At 33.9% G+C, this 18,383-nt stretch overlaps 1 protein-coding gene across 12 annotated transcripts in view; it reads right to left on the bottom strand.

Moving 5' to 3' along the window:
• ZZZ3 (zinc finger ZZ-type containing 3) overlaps nucleotides 1-18,383 on the bottom strand; it is a 109,510-nt gene that overhangs the window by 5,102 nt on the left and 86,025 nt on the right. For 9 of the 12 annotated variants that reach the window (XM_082354924.1, XM_082354929.1, XM_082354923.1 and 6 more), the window contains 7 exons: nucleotides 14,463-14,601; nucleotides 11,468-11,615; nucleotides 11,266-11,381; nucleotides 9,865-9,936; nucleotides 8,735-8,836; nucleotides 7,975-8,070; nucleotides 5,424-5,576 (listed from right to left, as the gene is read on the bottom strand). In XM_082354924.1, coding sequence (XP_082211050.1) covers nucleotides 5,424-5,576; nucleotides 7,975-8,070; nucleotides 8,735-8,836; nucleotides 9,865-9,936; nucleotides 11,266-11,381; nucleotides 11,468-11,615; nucleotides 14,463-14,601 — 826 coding nt within the window. The remainder of the gene's footprint in view (nucleotides 1-5,423; nucleotides 5,577-7,974; nucleotides 8,071-8,734; nucleotides 8,837-9,864; nucleotides 9,937-11,265; nucleotides 11,382-11,467; nucleotides 11,616-14,462; nucleotides 14,602-18,383) is intronic. The other 3 variants (XM_082354932.1, XM_082354933.1, XM_082354934.1) reach the window with 2 other exon arrangements.

Genomic DNA, 18,383 nt, shown 5'->3' with positions numbered 1-18,383 from the left:
GGAAGCTCCTCTTCTCCAATCTTAACAGATTTTTAAGCTTCCTCAGGTAAATATAACATTTTCTTAACAACAAGCAAACTAATTTCTGCTCTGTTTTCTGCTCAGTACTCCCAATGATCAAGACAGTACATTCCTCTTACTCAAATGGATAAACTTAAGTTACAAAGATTATTATTTACAATAAAGAAATGAACAGTAAAAGCTATATGAATTTAAAGTTGACAGATGAATCACTAACTGCTTCTTATTCTCCCAATTTATTTGTGCTCTGCCACCGAGGATCCATTTCTTCCCTTTGCTACCTCATGACTGATCCCATGATCACTGATTTCCACAACCCTCCTAAAAGCATCCCCAATTCATTAATCCCGTGTTCCATCAATTCCCAATCCTGGACCAGACAACCCCTGCACCTCCCGTTCCTCCTGCTCTCCATGTTAGGTATTATTAACTACTATATTTATATTATATCAAGGAAACTGATGTTTATAGAAATTATATAATTTGCCCAAGCTTACATAGTTAATTAGTTGCAGAGTCAAGTGATTTGAACCCAGATTTGTCTATATAACTAACCCCTTACACACCTAGCAGCCCAAGGCCTAAATCTAAGTGTTATCCTTAATTTTATACTGTCATATCTAATACAACAAAATTCTATCACTATTTAATACTACCTAAAATCTCTCTCAAATCAGTATCCTCTATAGTATCCACTCCCTCCTCTGTCTCACTGTTGCTAAAAATGGCTTCCTCGCTATCTACAGTGTCAAGTCCAAAGTCCTCAGCTGGATAATGATTCTTTACAATCTCACACTTTACCTACCTTACCTCCCACTATCTTTCATCCATTTCAAATTCTTGTCAACTAAATATGTTAAATTATAGCTACTGCCTTCCTATGTTACCCCTGAGAAAGACAACATAAATAATGTAATAAATATGTAATACCAATAAATACGATGTAACCCAAATAATTAAATAATGTAGTAAGAAATTTTATAATAAAATGTATTAAATTTAGATATTTTAGGCAAATACAAAGAATACAAACTCTGCTAAATTTTTTAATTTGCATTTTAAGTCTAAGGGTATTATTAAATTTGGTCAACAAGATTAAGTTAGATATATGTATACATATAGCTGATTCACTCTGTTATACAGCAGAAATTAACACAACATTGTTAAGCAATTATACTCCAATAAAGATGTTAAAAAAAAAAAGTTAAATCACCTCACACCCACTAAGATGGCTACTATCAAAATTTAAAAATAGTAATAATAAGTGTTGGCAAGGACGTAGAGAAATTGAAACTTTTGTACACTGTTGATGAGAATATAAAATGTTGTAGCCATTATGGAAAACAGTACTGTGGTTCCTCAAAAAATGAAACACAGAATTACCATATGATCCAGCAATTCCACTTCTGGGTATATACCCAAAAGAATTTGAGAGCAGAGACTCCAACAGATATTTGTACACCCGTGTTCACAGCAGCATTAGTCACGACAGCCAAAAGGTGGAAGCAACCCAAGTGTCCACTGACAGAAGAATGGATAAATAAAATGTGGTATGCACACTCAATGGAATATTATTTGGCCGTAAAAAGGAAGGAAATTGTGACACATGTTACATGATGGATGAACCTTGATGACATTATGCTAAGTGATAGAAGCCAGTCACAAAAGGACAAAAACTGTATGATTCTACCTATATGAGGTACCCAGAGTAGTCAAATTCAAAGAGACAGAAAGTAGAATGGTAGTTGTCAGGAGCTAGAAGGAGGAGGGAATAGGGAGATGATGTTTACTGGATGCAGAGTTTCAGTTTTGCAAGACATAAAGAGTTCTGGAGATTCATTGCACAATAACGTAAATGAACTTTAACACCACTGAACTGTACACTCAAAATTGGCTGAGATGGTAAATTTCCTGTTATGGGTATTGAGCACAATTAAAAATAAAAATTCCATACTATTCAGCCATCAAAAAAAAGAGATAAAATCTTGCCAGCTGTGGCAACAAGGATGGACTTTGAGAGAACTGATGCAAAGTGAAATAAGTCAGAGGAGAAAGACAAATACCGAGATTTCACTCTTATGTTGAATACTAAAAAAAATAAAATAAATAAACAAACAAATTAAAACAAAAACACACACAGGTACAGAGAACAGATTGGTGTTCTTTCCACAGAGGGGAAGAGTGGTAGGGGGAGGGAGAAATGGGTAGAGGGGGTCAAATGTATGGTGATGGATAGAAACTAGATTTTTTGGTGGTGAGCACACTGTAGTGCATATATATTAGTTGAATTACAATGCTGTACACATGAAACATATAATGTTATAAACCAATGTTACCTTAAAATGAACAAAAAAACAAATATTTTTAAAATGCTCACCCATAAACAGATTCCCTAGTTACAATCATTTTAAATTTACTTAAAGGAGAAATACTATGACCAATTTCAAGGGGGTCTAAATGGTATACAGATTGTCTCTCTAGCCACTGCTTTTCTGAAAAAGAGAAACCAAAATCTATAAATTTTACACTAGAGGATTCATAAATATACATTTCAATAGCTATTTTAAAGTAATCAGAATGATGTGAACTGGTGCTCAATTAAAAATAAATAAATAAAATCAACCAAACAAAAGCTAAATCAAATTCAACCACCTATACTATACTATATTTTGCCAATTTTCTCAAAATGTACTTCTTTTAAGCATCCCATCATCACTCCTCACCTAGCTAAGTTTTATTCATCCTTCAGTGGCCAACTTGACTATCACTTCCTTGGGTCTTCCACTTAAACTCTCAATCTGGATTAAGTACCTCTAAAATAATTACAATGACACCTACTTTTGAAGTATTTTAAAAATTTTGTAATTTATTGATGTGATTACACATTTATCTCCTCCCACAAAACTAAGATTTATGAGAACCCCAAGATCATAGATATTTTATTCATAACTATGGAGCTGACCTCTAGCAGAGCCTGTTACATATTAAGTGTAAATAAACATTTCTCAAACGAGTAATTCTAATAGTCACAAAATACAAAATTACACACAAATGCCATATCTTAAGACACAGCAGAATCTAGCTGTTTTTCAAAAAGACAAGTTTAAAAAGAAAAAAAAAATTTAAGAATACAGTCATTTTACAGTAGTTTCATACCAAAGTATACAATCAGTGTTTGATTAATCTAGAAACAGAACAAAGGAGACTTATTTTTATCTGCTGACTTTTCATTAAAATCTCCTTTTCCAGTTACCATATATAATCAAAGTATTAAGAAAGACATAAGGCAATATTCATGTCCTTTAAGCAAGGAATCAGAATCATGTTACTTATTGAGGAAGAATTTTAGCATAGTAAAATAAAAAATATTAACAGCAATAAAAAGGAATCTCTGAATGTAAAGTAAGATGAAATGAATTAACCTAAATTAGCATCCAGTTGATGACAACACAGAGAAGAATTAGTCCAAGAGGATTTAAAAAGTATAATTTGACTTTATTTCTGTAGTTGGGTATATCCTAAGGCAAAAACAGTGCTACCCAAAAAACCTGTTTTCAGTGTCATATTGTTGATGGTAGTGTTAGTATTATTAAATTCTGAGACTACTGTGGGCAGTATGAGACAAAGAAAGTAAGCATTATGTTGATGTCACTGATAACTGGAATTTTCAGCATGGGAGAAAAATGATACATATTAAAGATCAATACGGGTTAAGTAAAATTCCCACAGTCCTTAAGTTGAATTTGAAATAAAATGATGAATTTATGATGTCTTTTAATTTTAACAAATATATAACATATTTCTCAGCTCTATCCACTATATAGGCTTAGATACAATGATCAATCCAATAGCAAGTAACATCCTATATCAGGATAGAGCCTCCGAATACCATTTCTCAATAAAAGAAAGCAGAACTGACTCCAGGTCTGAAGCAGGAAATATACAAGATGAGCCTGGAATTTCCTTGTCCTACCAGCCAGTAAGGAAGCTATAAAAGATTACTAGAGTCTTGTCAAAAGAACTCAAATTCCAGCTTGAATAGGTTACAACCAACCAATGGGACAATCTGTACACTAATAAAGACAATAATATCAATGCACTGAAACACATTAAATATATTTTAAGTCCAACAATTCATAAGAATACAAAAACTTTAAAACCTCATGAGTCAATCTGGAGGATATTAGAGAACAAACTCATTATTTTAAAAACAAGAAAATAAAGGGAAGAATCAAGCAGTTACGCTGCGTTTTCTGTATGTAACTTAGGATAATCAAATAGCTGATGGGGGGGTTACTTTGTGAATATTCTATCAAATAAATGAAGAAAGAATTTTAGGGCTTCCCTGGTGGCGCAGTGGTTGAGAAGCTGCCTGCCAATGCAGGGGACACGGGTTCGAGCCCTGGTCTGGGAAGATCCCACATGCCACGGAGCAACTGGGCCCGTGAGCCACAACTACTGAGCCTGCGCATCTGGAGCCTGTGCTCTGCAACAAGAGAGGCCGTGACAGTGAGAGGCCCACGCACCGCGATGAAGAGTGGCCCCCACTTGCCACAACTAGAGAAAGCCCTCGCACAGAAACGAAGACCCAACACAGCCAAAAATAAATTAATTAATTTAAAAAAAAAAAAAAAAAGAAAGAATTTTACTATTTTGTAACATCTAATGAGTTAATGGATCTAAGCAACAATGTATGCTATGTCAAACTGATAAAAGTATACATGAAGTAGTCCTGCCCACCTTAACAAACAAAAAACAAATAAATCTGAATCTGATCAGTTATCTAGACCTATCAATTTATAGGAGATTCAGGGAACAGAGGAACAGGTTAAATGACACCAAGAAGATGCAAACAACAAAATCCAAACTGAGGTACATTCTACAAGACAAATAACCCAGTTTTTCAACAAAACACATGAGAGGGGAAAAAAGAAGACACAGAAAAGGTGTGTGGGGGGTGGAACCTACTGCAATTTATGACTGGGGAAATGTGAACTGACTGTGTATCTGGATTATATAAAGAATTACCTTTAAATAAACATGATAGTGATATTTTGTAATGTCTGGAACTTGCTCCAAAATAATCCCAGACAGAAAGTTGGGTGGGTAGGAAGTATAGATGAAAGTAAGATTGCCACAAACAGATAATTGTTAAAGTTGAATAATGGGTGCACATGGGTTTATTTTTGTATATGCTTGAAAGTTTCTTCATAAAAACATTTTTAAAGCCCATTGTAAAACAAGGTTGACTAGTTAATTAAAAGAAAAGAAAGCAACATTGTCTGAAGAATAGGAATAATTAGGAAATCCTGGTGCTCCCATTCTGTATCCTGATCTGTATAATACATAGATAAAGACAGATAGATAGATAGATATAAATATAGTATAAATAGATAACTTACTGATGCCTCCTCCATAGCAGTGTTCATGTGGCTACGAAAACAGGATCGGTCATCATCTTCATCCATATACACTGGTGGTTCATGGGAAGTCATGAAAGTGGAAGGTTTAAAGAGATGCTTATTAAGGGGGTGCTGTCGTCTGCTTGTTGAAGACTAAGTGAGAAAACAAATTTTTAATTGGGATAGTGGACAATCATTAAAAGAATCAAAAATATAAATGCTACTTCCTGCAAGTCTGCCTAATCAGAAGGACTGCACCTCTACCCTTCAGCATACTCTTACGTGGTTGCTTTTTCTATGTTACTTGGATTTTTAAAAAGACAACAAGCCTTAAATAAAAACAAACCAAACCAACAAACAGAAATGTAGGCAGAATACCTACGTGGAGTATAATGGACCATATGTCATTATGTAGCTTATATTTGTATCCCCAACATTTATTACACTCTTGGCATTCACATGCTGAACTCCTCTTAAGGTCATCTTACAGATGATCAAGGAGGATGAAGTTAGCCAAAGCCTTATAACTATACTTAACTATCAAGTAAAAAGAAAATTTCCACAACAGGATCAATGTCTGAAAATAGTATCTAACACTGATTGACTGCTTACTCTTTGTCAATGTCACTTAACCCTCAAAACATTCCTGTAAAGTAGTTATTATCACTTCTAATTTAAAGGTGAAAAAACGGAGGCACGAGGAGGTTAACTTTCTTGTTCAAGGTACTGCAGCTAGGCAGTGGTAGAATCAAGATTAAAAACTAGGCCTCTGTGGAGCCAAAGGCCTCCCTTCGAACCACTATGCAGACTTCCTCTCTTCACTAACAGCACCGCCACAAAGAATAACCTCAGCCACATAGAGAACCATCATTTCATTTCAAAATTCAAACTCTAACCATGTCAGGACTTCCCAGGTGGCACAGTGGTTAAGAATCTGCCTGCCAATGCAGGTGATACGGGTTCAAGCCCTGGTCCGGGAAGATCCCACATGCCGCGGAGCAACTAAGCCCATGCACCACAACTACTGAGCCTGCTCTCTGGAGCCCATGAGCCACAACTACTGAACCCGCGTGCCACAACTGCTGAAGCCCACACGCCTAGAGCCTGTGCTCCGCAAGAAGAGAAGACACCGCAATGAGAAGCCCGCGCACCACAACAAAGAGTAGCCCCCGCTCACCGCAACTAAAGAAAGCCTGTGCGCAGCAGCAAAGACCCAACACAGCCAAAAATAAATTAACTAATTAATTAAATTTATTTAAAACAAAACAAAACAAAAAACCTCTAACCATGTCTATGACTGGGCTAGATCTCTGCAGTCAAAATATCTGTCAACTTAAAATTCAGCGCACCCAAAGAAGGGAACACATTTAGGTTTCTTTGGTATTCCTTTTGTTATCATCATCTAGTCTTAGTGGTGAAAACATAAGGTGCACAACACATCTAAAGATAACCTAGAAATCACGAAAATTAAAGCTGTTAAGTTAAATGGTGGTTATCAAAGTTCCAACATCCTGAAGTTACAGGATGAACTCTACATATCTAAGATAGATAATACTATATTTGGGGAGAAAAAAATCCAAAATATTTAAAACATCTGACAAATTAAAACAAGCTTCCATAGCTTGGTAAAAAGAATAAAAACAAAAATTTTAAAACATGGAGCTATATAGACAATATTCTTAATGTAAAATTATGTAAAATAGTTAGCTTCACTAAGGAAGGGTAACAGCATTAGATCGGCTCCTAGCTTCTCTTTAGGTGAACGGTGGCAGTTGCGGGGGAGCGGAAGTACCCAGATGATTTACCAAGGAAATGAAAGAAGGCCAATTATGTGCTTTATTTTTTTGCAATTAAAGCAAAAAATTGGCTATAATTCGATGCAGTGTTCTATGTAGGAGAGGGACGGTAGCTTTCTCACTGTACAGAGCAGCAGAGAACAGTGGAAAAGGCTTAGGTGCAGAATCAGAAGATCAATGATTCCCAGACTTACCAGCTATGTGACTAGACAATTTACTCAGTGTACTTAGTTTTCTCATCTATAAAAAGGTTGTAGAACAGTACCTAGCCCAGAGCATTCAACAGTAAGAACAAAAGCTATCTATGAATATTATCATGAGTAAAGTGAAGGTGATACTACCTACACTTCTAGAATTATAGTGAGGATTAAATATCTTAATAAACATTTCTAACCTTGGATTTATACAGTATATGTATAAAACAGAAATTGATTATATTTATTAAAGAATCAAACATCCTAAAAACTTTAACATCACAAAGGCCTTTCTGACATACATACAATCTAATATCTTTCAAATAGCACTCATTCACATAAACTAACCTACTCCTAAGAAAATAATGAATAATCGTCATTGAAACTCACTGAGTAGTAATAATGGAATCCTACCATATATAAGAAAATGTTTAGAGTGAGTTAAATTTTAAAAATAAAATAACCCTGTTCTGATAAATATATAAACTTTTACATAGGAACTCTGACTTTGATGAATTTAATCTGAGATCTAAGGTTTACTTTTACCTATTTTCTTTTTACCTTTTTGGAGTATATATATAAGTTTGGTGTTCTGCCTGGGACTGGAATGCCAGCTTTAGTTAGTTTTATGAAATACTTCTGCACTCGGCTGGCAACCTAAGGAAACAGGACAAGCCTTTTTAACGTAATAAATGACAAGACATGCAGTACCAGAATAGTTTTTTAAAATAGTTTTTAAAACATACATGTGTATCTTAATGAATAGTAACAACTTAAAATCTACCATAAATCTAGAAATAATTTTAAATTGCCACCAAAGACACTTATGTTTTAAAATATAGACAAAAAAATTGTTAAAATAAATTAAATCTGTTTGATTCCAAAGATAAACACATTTTCAACTTGTGAACACTAGTGCCTGTAGCATCAAAACACATCTATTAATATCAATGGCAATGTGAAGGAGAAAACTGACAGATATTTTTTTAGAAAGACACCCAGGGAATACTGACTAAGGCACTATCACAAATCTATTAGCACAGTCTAACCAAAAAGCACAAACTGGTGCACTCATTAAACATTCAAGAGACACCAAGTCCATTACTTTTTTATTTTTTAGTAATGATCCAAAGCAGAATTATCTCAGAGTTGTTTCTAAAATCAACAGAAAAATACACAATGTTATTTTTTAAAACTCCACATACTATGGCACTGTGTAGCTAAATATGAAGGGGCAGGTCTACTGATTTTAGTTTCACTATCCTTCATTTAAAAAACCATCAAAAACATGCCAACAATATGGGGCTATCTCCTCAATTACCTGCTTTGCTGTCCTATTGCCCAGTTCATCTGCTATCTTCTGCCAGCGTCGAGATTCTACTTCTTCAGGAGGGTATTTCAAGAGTAGTTGTTCAAGCTTTTTCTAAGCCAAACCAAAGACCAAATTTAAGAAAGTTTAATACTGAGTTTCTAAATAAATACATTCACCCTTCCATCGTAAACTATAATACTCCCTCCCCAACTTTGGGGGTTAGGTCAACTAGAAATCCTCATGCTAGAAAAATTTCTAGTAAGGAATTTAAGACTTCACAAGAAAAATAAGATTAGAAGATAAACCTATGAAAGACCTTATAAAGATTTTCTATGCACTTCAGTAAAAAAAGGAAAGCACCCCCAACGAAGAAAATAATTAATTAATATGTTACATATCTTAGTGATTTCCACTGACCACTTTATCTTGCTAGACTATGCTTAGGCTTGCCACTATGGATCTGACAAAACTATGTAAATTCATTTGGACTTAGAATACTAAAAGAGATCTTTTCCTCCTTTGTGTGGTCCTTCATTCAAATATTTAATTTTAATATTCTGACCTATCTCCTAAATTCTCCCAGAGTCCTAAGGATGCAAAATAGTCCAAATGTTAGAAATAAAAGTTTCCTGAAGCTTTTTATAAACTGATAAACTCATTATAGCTGTGGGGCTAATCCTCATATGAGATAGAGATGTGTCTCAAACCTTACCCACAAACAATCCTAGCTATATGCCAAAATGTAAGAGAACACTCTGACCTTGGCTTTGCCAGCTCCCCTCCAAACAAAAACAAGAATTCACTTTGAAGCACAGCTTTACTTGGCTCCAGGTTTTTCTGTCTCACAAAGCTGCATTACAAAAACTTTACTCCATGTGTTTCAATATCTTTTTCAATCCCCCTCCCAAAACCCACGTTCCTTATTTAAAAATTATCCCCAAAATGGAATTCATATATTCTCAGAATGCGAAATTCTTGAAGTATGCAGAAAGGTATACAGAAACAAGTTTAAATATTTTAAATTCATGGTTAAGAGGGATTACATACAACAATATACACTTTACTCATAAAACTGGCTCTAATTTTAACTGCTTTTTTTTTTTTTTTTTAAACCTACACAATTTAGAAATATCTATTACCTGTTCTTCGATAGTCCACAACTGGTTAAATGTTTCAGGTTTGGTATCATCACACAGGCGTCCTCTTATCATCTGCATATAAAACAAGGTTTTTGTCAGAGAGAAAAAACAAAGACTACCCTTTGATATAGCCAAATAACACACAAATTGTGAAATTTTTAATTAATTTCAAAATATGTGAGTAAATTTATTTTTTTAATGTGTACATAATTTATTGCTTACAAAATGTTTTCATGTTCTTTTATTTCATTTGGTTTTATACTCCTAGCAATCTTGAGATATAGGTGACAGCAACTTCATTTTAAAGAAAAAGAAATGTTACTTTTTCTTTTTTTTTTTTTAATAATCATTGTTATATTGCTTATATTTTATTTGAATTACCTTTCTTTGGTAGATTGCAAATCATCTGAAAACCAAAGAATTCAAAGATTTTTAACAAATCCATTTTCCAATTAGTGTCTTGTACCTCAGAAGAGTATTTCCATCCCAATCTTTTAAATAAAGCATCACATCCACCCTCACAAACAAAAATGAAGGAAACAAAGCATGAATACATACCAGGTGCATCTTTCTCCTTTGTTATCTATTTATTCTTTACTTTTGAAATATGAACAGTTTTATTTCTAGCCTAAGGATGTGGGGAAACATCTTGAAGAGATCATATGTACTGACTGTTTAGGGCAGTTTTAGAAATAATCATGTACCATAGTATATTCTTTGCTAACAATGAGGAAATTATACGTGGAATTTTTTCCATAATATTTTTAATGTGCTGGTCTTTTTATTTAAGTAATAATAAAGTAATATCCTAAACTTATGTCTTGCTCATAAAATGGAGCCTAATATCTATTTTACTAAAATGTACATAATATTTTTAACTGGTTACACAGCTCAACATACCCCTATCTTTATGGCTACTGTTTATTTTAAAGAAATGTTACTTTTTCATTCTGAACCCACATGTTTATGAAGTTCATCTAACCAACAGCAGCAAGGCCAGGTTACAACCAGCAAACCCTAGTTACATTCCACTACACACAAAGAGCTCTTATTTTTAGAATAAATACTGTATTATGTGTCAGGCACTGAACTGGGCATGTTACATGTACTACTCATTATATTCCTCACAACAACTCTACAACATAGGGTGATAACAATCACATTTTATACAGGAGGAAACTGCAGCTTGGAAACTTTAATATAGATGACATCTGAAGTTCCACAGCTAGTAAGCGGTGGAGTTATGATTTCAACCCAGCTTTTTCTTAACTTCAAAGTTCATGTTCTCACTATACCTTCAAGTGAAAGACTGCTTGAATTTTAAGAATACAAACCAGCAAAATGTTAAAATGTTTTGTCTACAATTCAAATTTTCCTGCTCCAACACTTTATCCTGCTTACCTGAGGACGACTGTTTGAGCCTTCTGGACCATCACTCAAAGGCAACATAGAGTATGAAAGGGACTCTCCATCCTTCCTAGGATCTAAAGGACTTTTTGGTCTAGCAGGTAAACCTACTAAAAAGAAAACCATGTATAGGATTATTAAAGTAAGACTTTGTCAGGTAGTTCTCTAATTAAATTCATATCACGTAATTTCTTACCTTTATCAAAAACTAGCTTAACTCTCCTAGTATGTCTTTTGCGATTTTTAAATTCTCTTTCAAAGTTCCCAAGGCTATTGGTATATTGGTCCCATACAATCTCGGGCAATTGAACAACTCTCTGTGGATATGGAAGCCCTATATCAGCCTGGTGGGGGAAAAAAATGAAAGTGACAAACTAAGTTTAATTCAATAAATTATCAACTACAACCAAATTTTCAGATGACTCCAAATCTAAATAATCATCAACTGAGCATTTCTATTCACTTTTTGAATCCAACAGCCAATGAAGTTAATACAGTCTAAACATTAAATGGTAGAAATGATAGCCAAGTAAAGGAAAATGAACTTAACAAAACATAAGCACTATTTTTAGAGGTCTAAAGCTGAACTATATAAACATACTGTACTTTATCACTAACACACTTTAAACAGAAATAGCAAAGAAAGATTTTTATCTCTAAGAACAGCACATGAAATATGTTTGACTGAAATATAATAGATATGACTTGACACACAGAATTCATTTTTAATGGACCCATGTGTTCCTGACTTATCCATAAAACTATTAATTATTTTCACACTATATAACTCAGCACGTGTACAAAAAAACTTATCACATTTTGAGAATCAAAACTACATCTTTAGTTTACTTGGAATTCAATTACTTTGCCAACCACCTTTAGAGAAGTTATTAGTTGTCATAATTACTAAAACCAGGTCATTATGATCAATCTTTTGATAGGAATTTGCGTTTCAAAGGTGGGTGTATTTGTCAGAACTCATATAATGGTAAAATTGGGATTTCTGAATTTCATTGCATGTAAATTTCACCTGAAAAAGTTTTAAAAAAGAATTTTAGTTAACGATATGCATTCTGAAGTGTTTTGGTGTTAAGTGTGTATGTCTGCAACTCTGGAATGCATCAAATGCATTCCATCTTGAAATAAGATAGAATGGTGGATGGAAGGATTGCATAAACATACAATCAAGCAAATATAATAAAATGTTAATGGTAGAATCTGGGGGTGGATGTGTGTGCTAACTATACAGTACTTTCCACTTTTTTGTCTACTTAACATTTTTCAAAATAAAACGTTGAGAAAAAAATCAGGTCATAAATTATGAAATTGGCAAGCAAAATCCACTTTGTGACACAGAATTCTTAATTTTTATTTTGCTTGTGACATATTATATTAGCACCATCATCATAATAGCACATATTAGTCTAAGGTTCAACTTTTGAAAAATTAGAACAGAGTGTCTTTTAAAATAATGATGGTAGTAATATCAAAGAAAGCTAACAAGCCGTAAAGGTTCCCTGCATTCTATATACCAATATATAATCCAAGTTTCCTTAATTTCAATTAGGAGTTTTTAGATGTCCACTAAAACAAAGAGATCACATGTCAACAACTTAACTACTCTGGTAAACCTAAAGAAAATAGACAATTTAAGCATACATGAGTTAACACAGAAAAACTGAAAAGTCAAACTTCTAAATTAAATCCAGCAGAAAATTTTCTTTCCAAGGAACATAAGTCTTTCATGATTACCAAAGTGTCTGGGATTTAATACACATTTGTACATTTTTGAAAAAATTCTTAAGATAGTCAATATCATATCCCTGTTTCTGAGATAAAGTGGAAAGAAATTCAGTTCTAAACTAAACACAGAAATGGAAAACCAGCAAATAACCAACCACATACGTATCTAGTAAATGTGCATAATTGCAACTTTTTGCCCACCCAAGAACATGAATAAAATGCAATTAAGGTTAAAACACCATCTGTTTTAGTTGAATCAATGATAAGTAAACACTGTAAGTACTGTATCTTTTTGCACCAGCAAATTGTTTCATGACAGCAGTGCAGAATCAATAAACACCTAAGTGGGCCCACTATAACACAGAGGATGCAATAGGGTTCTAAAAACTCTAGAAGGTTTAACAAATCAATATATAGATCCTACGTCTATTATGATATTCAGTGTTCTGAAAGCACAGAGGGAAAGGAATGCTTGCCAAGTAAATAACATAACTAGATAAATCCAAATCCAAACAATAATCATCTAAATAAAATGAAGTCCCCAGGGCTGTTCCCTCAACACCTGGTAGACCACTTTTGTGACTCATTAAAAACTAGTAACTAATAACTAAATTTGTCTTACTGAACAGGCTAAATTTTTGTGTTGTTTAAGGTGAAAAAGAGGATTCTTTTTCATAGTTTTTCAGTTTTAATCTTTTCAGACAATGCTGATTAATATTTGCCTCTCAAATTTACTGAATAATTAGTGGGCCCCTAGTTCAAGACACATACTATGGCATAAATGCACATCTAGATTATCTCTATGTTTACACACTAAGAAAGTTATAAAAACTTGGATCACTTTCAAATGGTTAACTGCTTAAATATGAAAGTTATGTTTTAAGGAAAAAATAAAATTATAAGGAATTTTACACTAAAATAAAAGAACATTTCAAAATTAAGTAAAATTTATATACCTCATTCTCATAGACTTGGCAACCATAACCTTAAAGACATTTAAAATATAGTTTTTGTTTGTATCACCATTGTTTTCTATCTCACTACGTTCAGAGTTAGAAAAGTAACTCTAAACTAAGCAGTAAATAAATATTAAAGTATTTTTTCTTTTAGCTTCAACAATCTTGAAGTCCTGAAAGCAAAACAGGGAAAATATTTTTAAGATGGGGAAGGAAGAAAGTAACAGAAAAAGACTATAAAAATGGCTAGGAACAGGACATCAAGTTTCTATACACACATCCAATTAAAGCTCCTAGCTATCTTCACTGGGGTATATTTTATTGTGTGTTTGGTGGGGGTGAAGGAAGGCAGTATTCTGCCTTCAGTAATATGGTTAATTACAGAAGGGGAAAAAATTAAACATTTAAAAAAGTATGTATTCATATAAAAAGAATAAACCGAGTTATTACCAAATACATCTCAATAAATCTTAAAAATTGCTCAATATATACCTTCTTCTGGAGTTTTTCCACAAATCCAATGGGATTTTTTAGTGCTTCTCTCTGATGTCTGCCTAAACTTTCAAGGTCCTGGACTGCTTGAGAACGTTGAGCCTCGAGTACAGCAATCGTCTGTAACAGTCTCTGATAACTACAGAGACAAAAAAAAAAAAAAAAAAAAAAAAAGCCCTCACTAAAATTTTCTAGTTACAACAATAAATAAAAACTGAGTTCAAGCCGTGATCTACTATTAAGTCACACAGTCTTTGTAAAGTTACCTGAAAGAGTTTTAGTAAAACATATTACTGGGAATAAATGAGGTCTTCCTGAGTTACGAAGTACCTAGTCAGAAAATATCAGTTAGAGAAAGCAAAGCCTTATTCTCCCATCTAAAGTTCTTAATTCTTGAACCGGAACAAGTACAGAAAGTAAGAAAGCAAGCATCTTGACTTTCCAGCAATCCAAGTCATTAAGAAACAGCTAAATTAAAAAAAAAAATTTTTTTTGTTTAAATCGTAAGATTTTTAGCACCAGGAGGGATCACCAAATTCAGTCCCTCTGTTGTACTCTGTTGGAATAAGAAATCTGAGGCAAATTTTCTTGACCAGAGTTACAAGAAACTGTCACATAATTCAGACATGATCTTAGTTGTCATGGTTCTCATTTGCTCTTTCTGTCATACCTCGATTCTAGAGGAAGTTTACTTCCCTGTCAATTCTTAAGTATTAAACATTTTTACAGAAGAAAGGACTCAAAGATATTTTTTACTTCCCTGCCTATAACAGTCTATTTAGCACAGCTAACGTAGAATTTTACCCACACAAACCTACTCTGTTCATATTCTCCTCCCCCCCACCCCAGTTCAAATTGTCCTGACTCTCTAATGTCTAATTTCACATATCAAGACACGTAAGGAAACATGTTAGCACAAAAACCCTGAATACTCAAATATATTTTGCAAAAAGAACCAAGAACAAACCACTCCAAGTTCACTTCAAAATAAGTCACTAGGTCTTTAAAATATTAGTGAAGCACAATTTTTCTTTATGGCTTTGAATAAATTTCATTCTGTTTCCCAACAGACTGTAAACTCCATAATGGCAAACACATCTGAAAAGTCCACTGTTTTGTTTATTCAGTGTGCAGCACACTTCCCAACATATAGATGCTCAGTAAATATTCTTTGAATGAACAAACGGACAGATGTTCCGTGCAATCAAAAGTATACTGAAACTTTTAAGTCTGGAAGTTAGCAAACAAGCAGAAATTTCAAGGGTAAAACAATGCAATTTTGATGTTCACAGCCATGGCGTAACTGCAACAGGACATTCTCTATTAGAACACCGTTTCAGCCCCCTGCCTAAAACATATTCTTATTCTCAAGTCCCTTGTTAACTAACCCCTGATGAAATGTTTAATAATCAAGGTAAAAACTCCTAACACTGAAGGGTAAGGCTTCTCTCAAGCTAGAGATACTTCATTCAAAAGTTAGAACTGAATTGGAAAGCAAGGGCTGTACTAAGTTACTCCTGGATCAGTTACAGGGGTTAATAAGCCTAAACTCACTTTCACTCTGCCTCTGTTTGCTTTGAGGTGTAGGGCGTGTACAAACCTTGAATGTGCTGGTGTTTTCTTACCAGGCAGGCCCACCCACGCTCAATCTTAGGGTGATTGTACTGAGTCAGGTAGAACCTAACTTCTCTATAATACTCTTAATTGCCATATTTCACCTTCAGAACGGCTATCCCATGTAGCTGAATAACCAAAGACTTATCATGGTGTCTCTGTGATATGACTGACCCCTGCTTTAAATAGGAGGACACACTTCTGTATCATCAATATGAAAATGATTATGAGTCTATTAAACTTGCAGCAAACTACTGTAAGCAAGTAACAATTAATGAGGCACAAGTAAGAACAGAGTTATAGGAAAAAACAAGCAGAGGCTTGAAAAAAGTGCTACAGTCAGTCACTGCCACTGGGAAGAAAGGCCTCTATTTGAAGTCAGTAAATTATAACAATTTTTACTGTATGTAAATTATTCCACAATGATTCTGACTTTAAAAAATAATTCCAACAGAGATGACAAAGAAAGTATAACTCTTCACTCCCTATTTTGCTTCTCTTCAATCAAGATAAAATGATTAGCAAATTGAAAGACCTAATATATACATTGGTAAAGACTTAAAAGTCCAGAATAAGTGAAAAGACTGTAAGAAGATTGTGAATTTAAGTCTTCTAGGCCAGCTAATTTGAATAATTTCCTAGAGTATTCAGAGATTTTACCAATAAGATTATCATACATATCCCTAAGCAGAAATGGAGGAAATAAAAAAATGGCATGACATCTAAAACACAGTATAATACAGACAAATCTAATTTCAATCCTACCCATCCACTCACTTCACCTCTAAAAGCAAACCACTGGAATCTGACCCAGGCATCAATCAAGGCAAGATTCATCTGTTCATTAATTTAGGCACTATCCTTAAAAGCTTCAGTAATTATCAAAGTAAATCAGGAACGGAGCTTAGGTATAATAGAGGATCTACTACTACACCAGAGAGGGAGTAAAGGAACTGGATGGGAATGAATGGGACAGGACTGCCATGTTGTGGGGGATGGAGGATGGGCATGTGAGGGTCCATCATACCAGTCTGTCTACTTTTTTGTATGCTTGAAGTTCTCCACAATGAATTAAAAAGAAAACTCCAACTTGAGTTCAAATTAACCGGTGATGTGGCCACTGTACTCTTCCTGGGCTAATCGGATCATACTCGCTATTGTATTCAGCTCTGCTTTGAGAGACAAACAGGTTCATGACCACACAAGATGGATGGGAGACTATGTAATATGAAATAACAATAGTGTCAAACATTTACTGAATGTGTACTATATATATTATACAATGTGCAATTAGTCAATTCTCATAATCAATTTACAAGATAGGTACCATTACCCTTATTTCACAGATAAGTAAACCAAGGCACAGATCATGGCAGCCATTTGTTCCACAATGTGATGTGAGGAATAATTAGCCAAGAAATGGGAACCTCCAATAAAATATTATTTCAATCTTTATGTAACATGCAGTTATGTGGAAAAGAAAATAGACTTGCTTTATAATGTATAAAGGGGCAAACTGGAATCAAATTGTGATAAGGCACAATCTGAAGAAAAACCTTTTCTCAGTCAAAACCAATAAAAGATGGTAGGATAGCGCCCAATCACCACAGATGTTCACAGAGATATTTAAAGGAAATTCAAGCATTAAAAAATCCTGAAACTCTTTTACTCCAGTAAAACATGCTGCTTTCAATTCTGCTATTCACTGAACCAAGTAAGAGGATGGAAAGACTGAGGGAAAAAAAAGTATACACTTTTACATGAATGCAAGTAGAGTACAGCTTCCCCACATGGACAACTTTGTATTAAATCTATCAAAATTATTTTTTATCTATTTCTAAAGCTGACTCCAATGCAAAGAACAGCAAGCTTAGCTGTGGCAGATAATTGTTAATTTTATTTCTGTTTCACGTCTTCAACATAAAAAGAATTTTAGCTTGTATACTGAGGAATCACATTTGACTAAAATAGAAATACTCTTCAAATCTACATCTAAGTTACTTTCACTACCTTTCACTCTCCAAGCCTTCCTGAATTCTTTACTCACTTCTGTGAATTTTAAAACATTTATATGAAAGAGTACATTTGTAAAAATACTGATGTCTGAAAGAGGATACCAAGAATTAACAATCCAGAAGTTTAATTGTATTGTCCAATTTCTAGGCAGTGATATTACACACACTATGAGAGAGTGAGAGTGAGAGAGATAGAGGAGAAAGATTTTATTTCCAAGCAAGCCAGAATCTTTTTCAAGCTGTCAGATTTCAATTCTATTGTGGAAGGTTACATGGCATTTGTAATTTTAAA

The sequence above is a fragment of the Balaenoptera borealis genome, assembly GCF_965194805.1.
Source record: "Balaenoptera borealis genome assembly, chromosome: 1".
NCBI classification, from domain to species: domain Eukaryota; kingdom Metazoa; phylum Chordata; class Mammalia; order Artiodactyla; family Balaenopteridae; genus Balaenoptera; species Balaenoptera borealis.
Note: the sequence above shows the minus strand (reverse complement) of the source record. Positions and strands in the feature narration are given on the sequence as shown.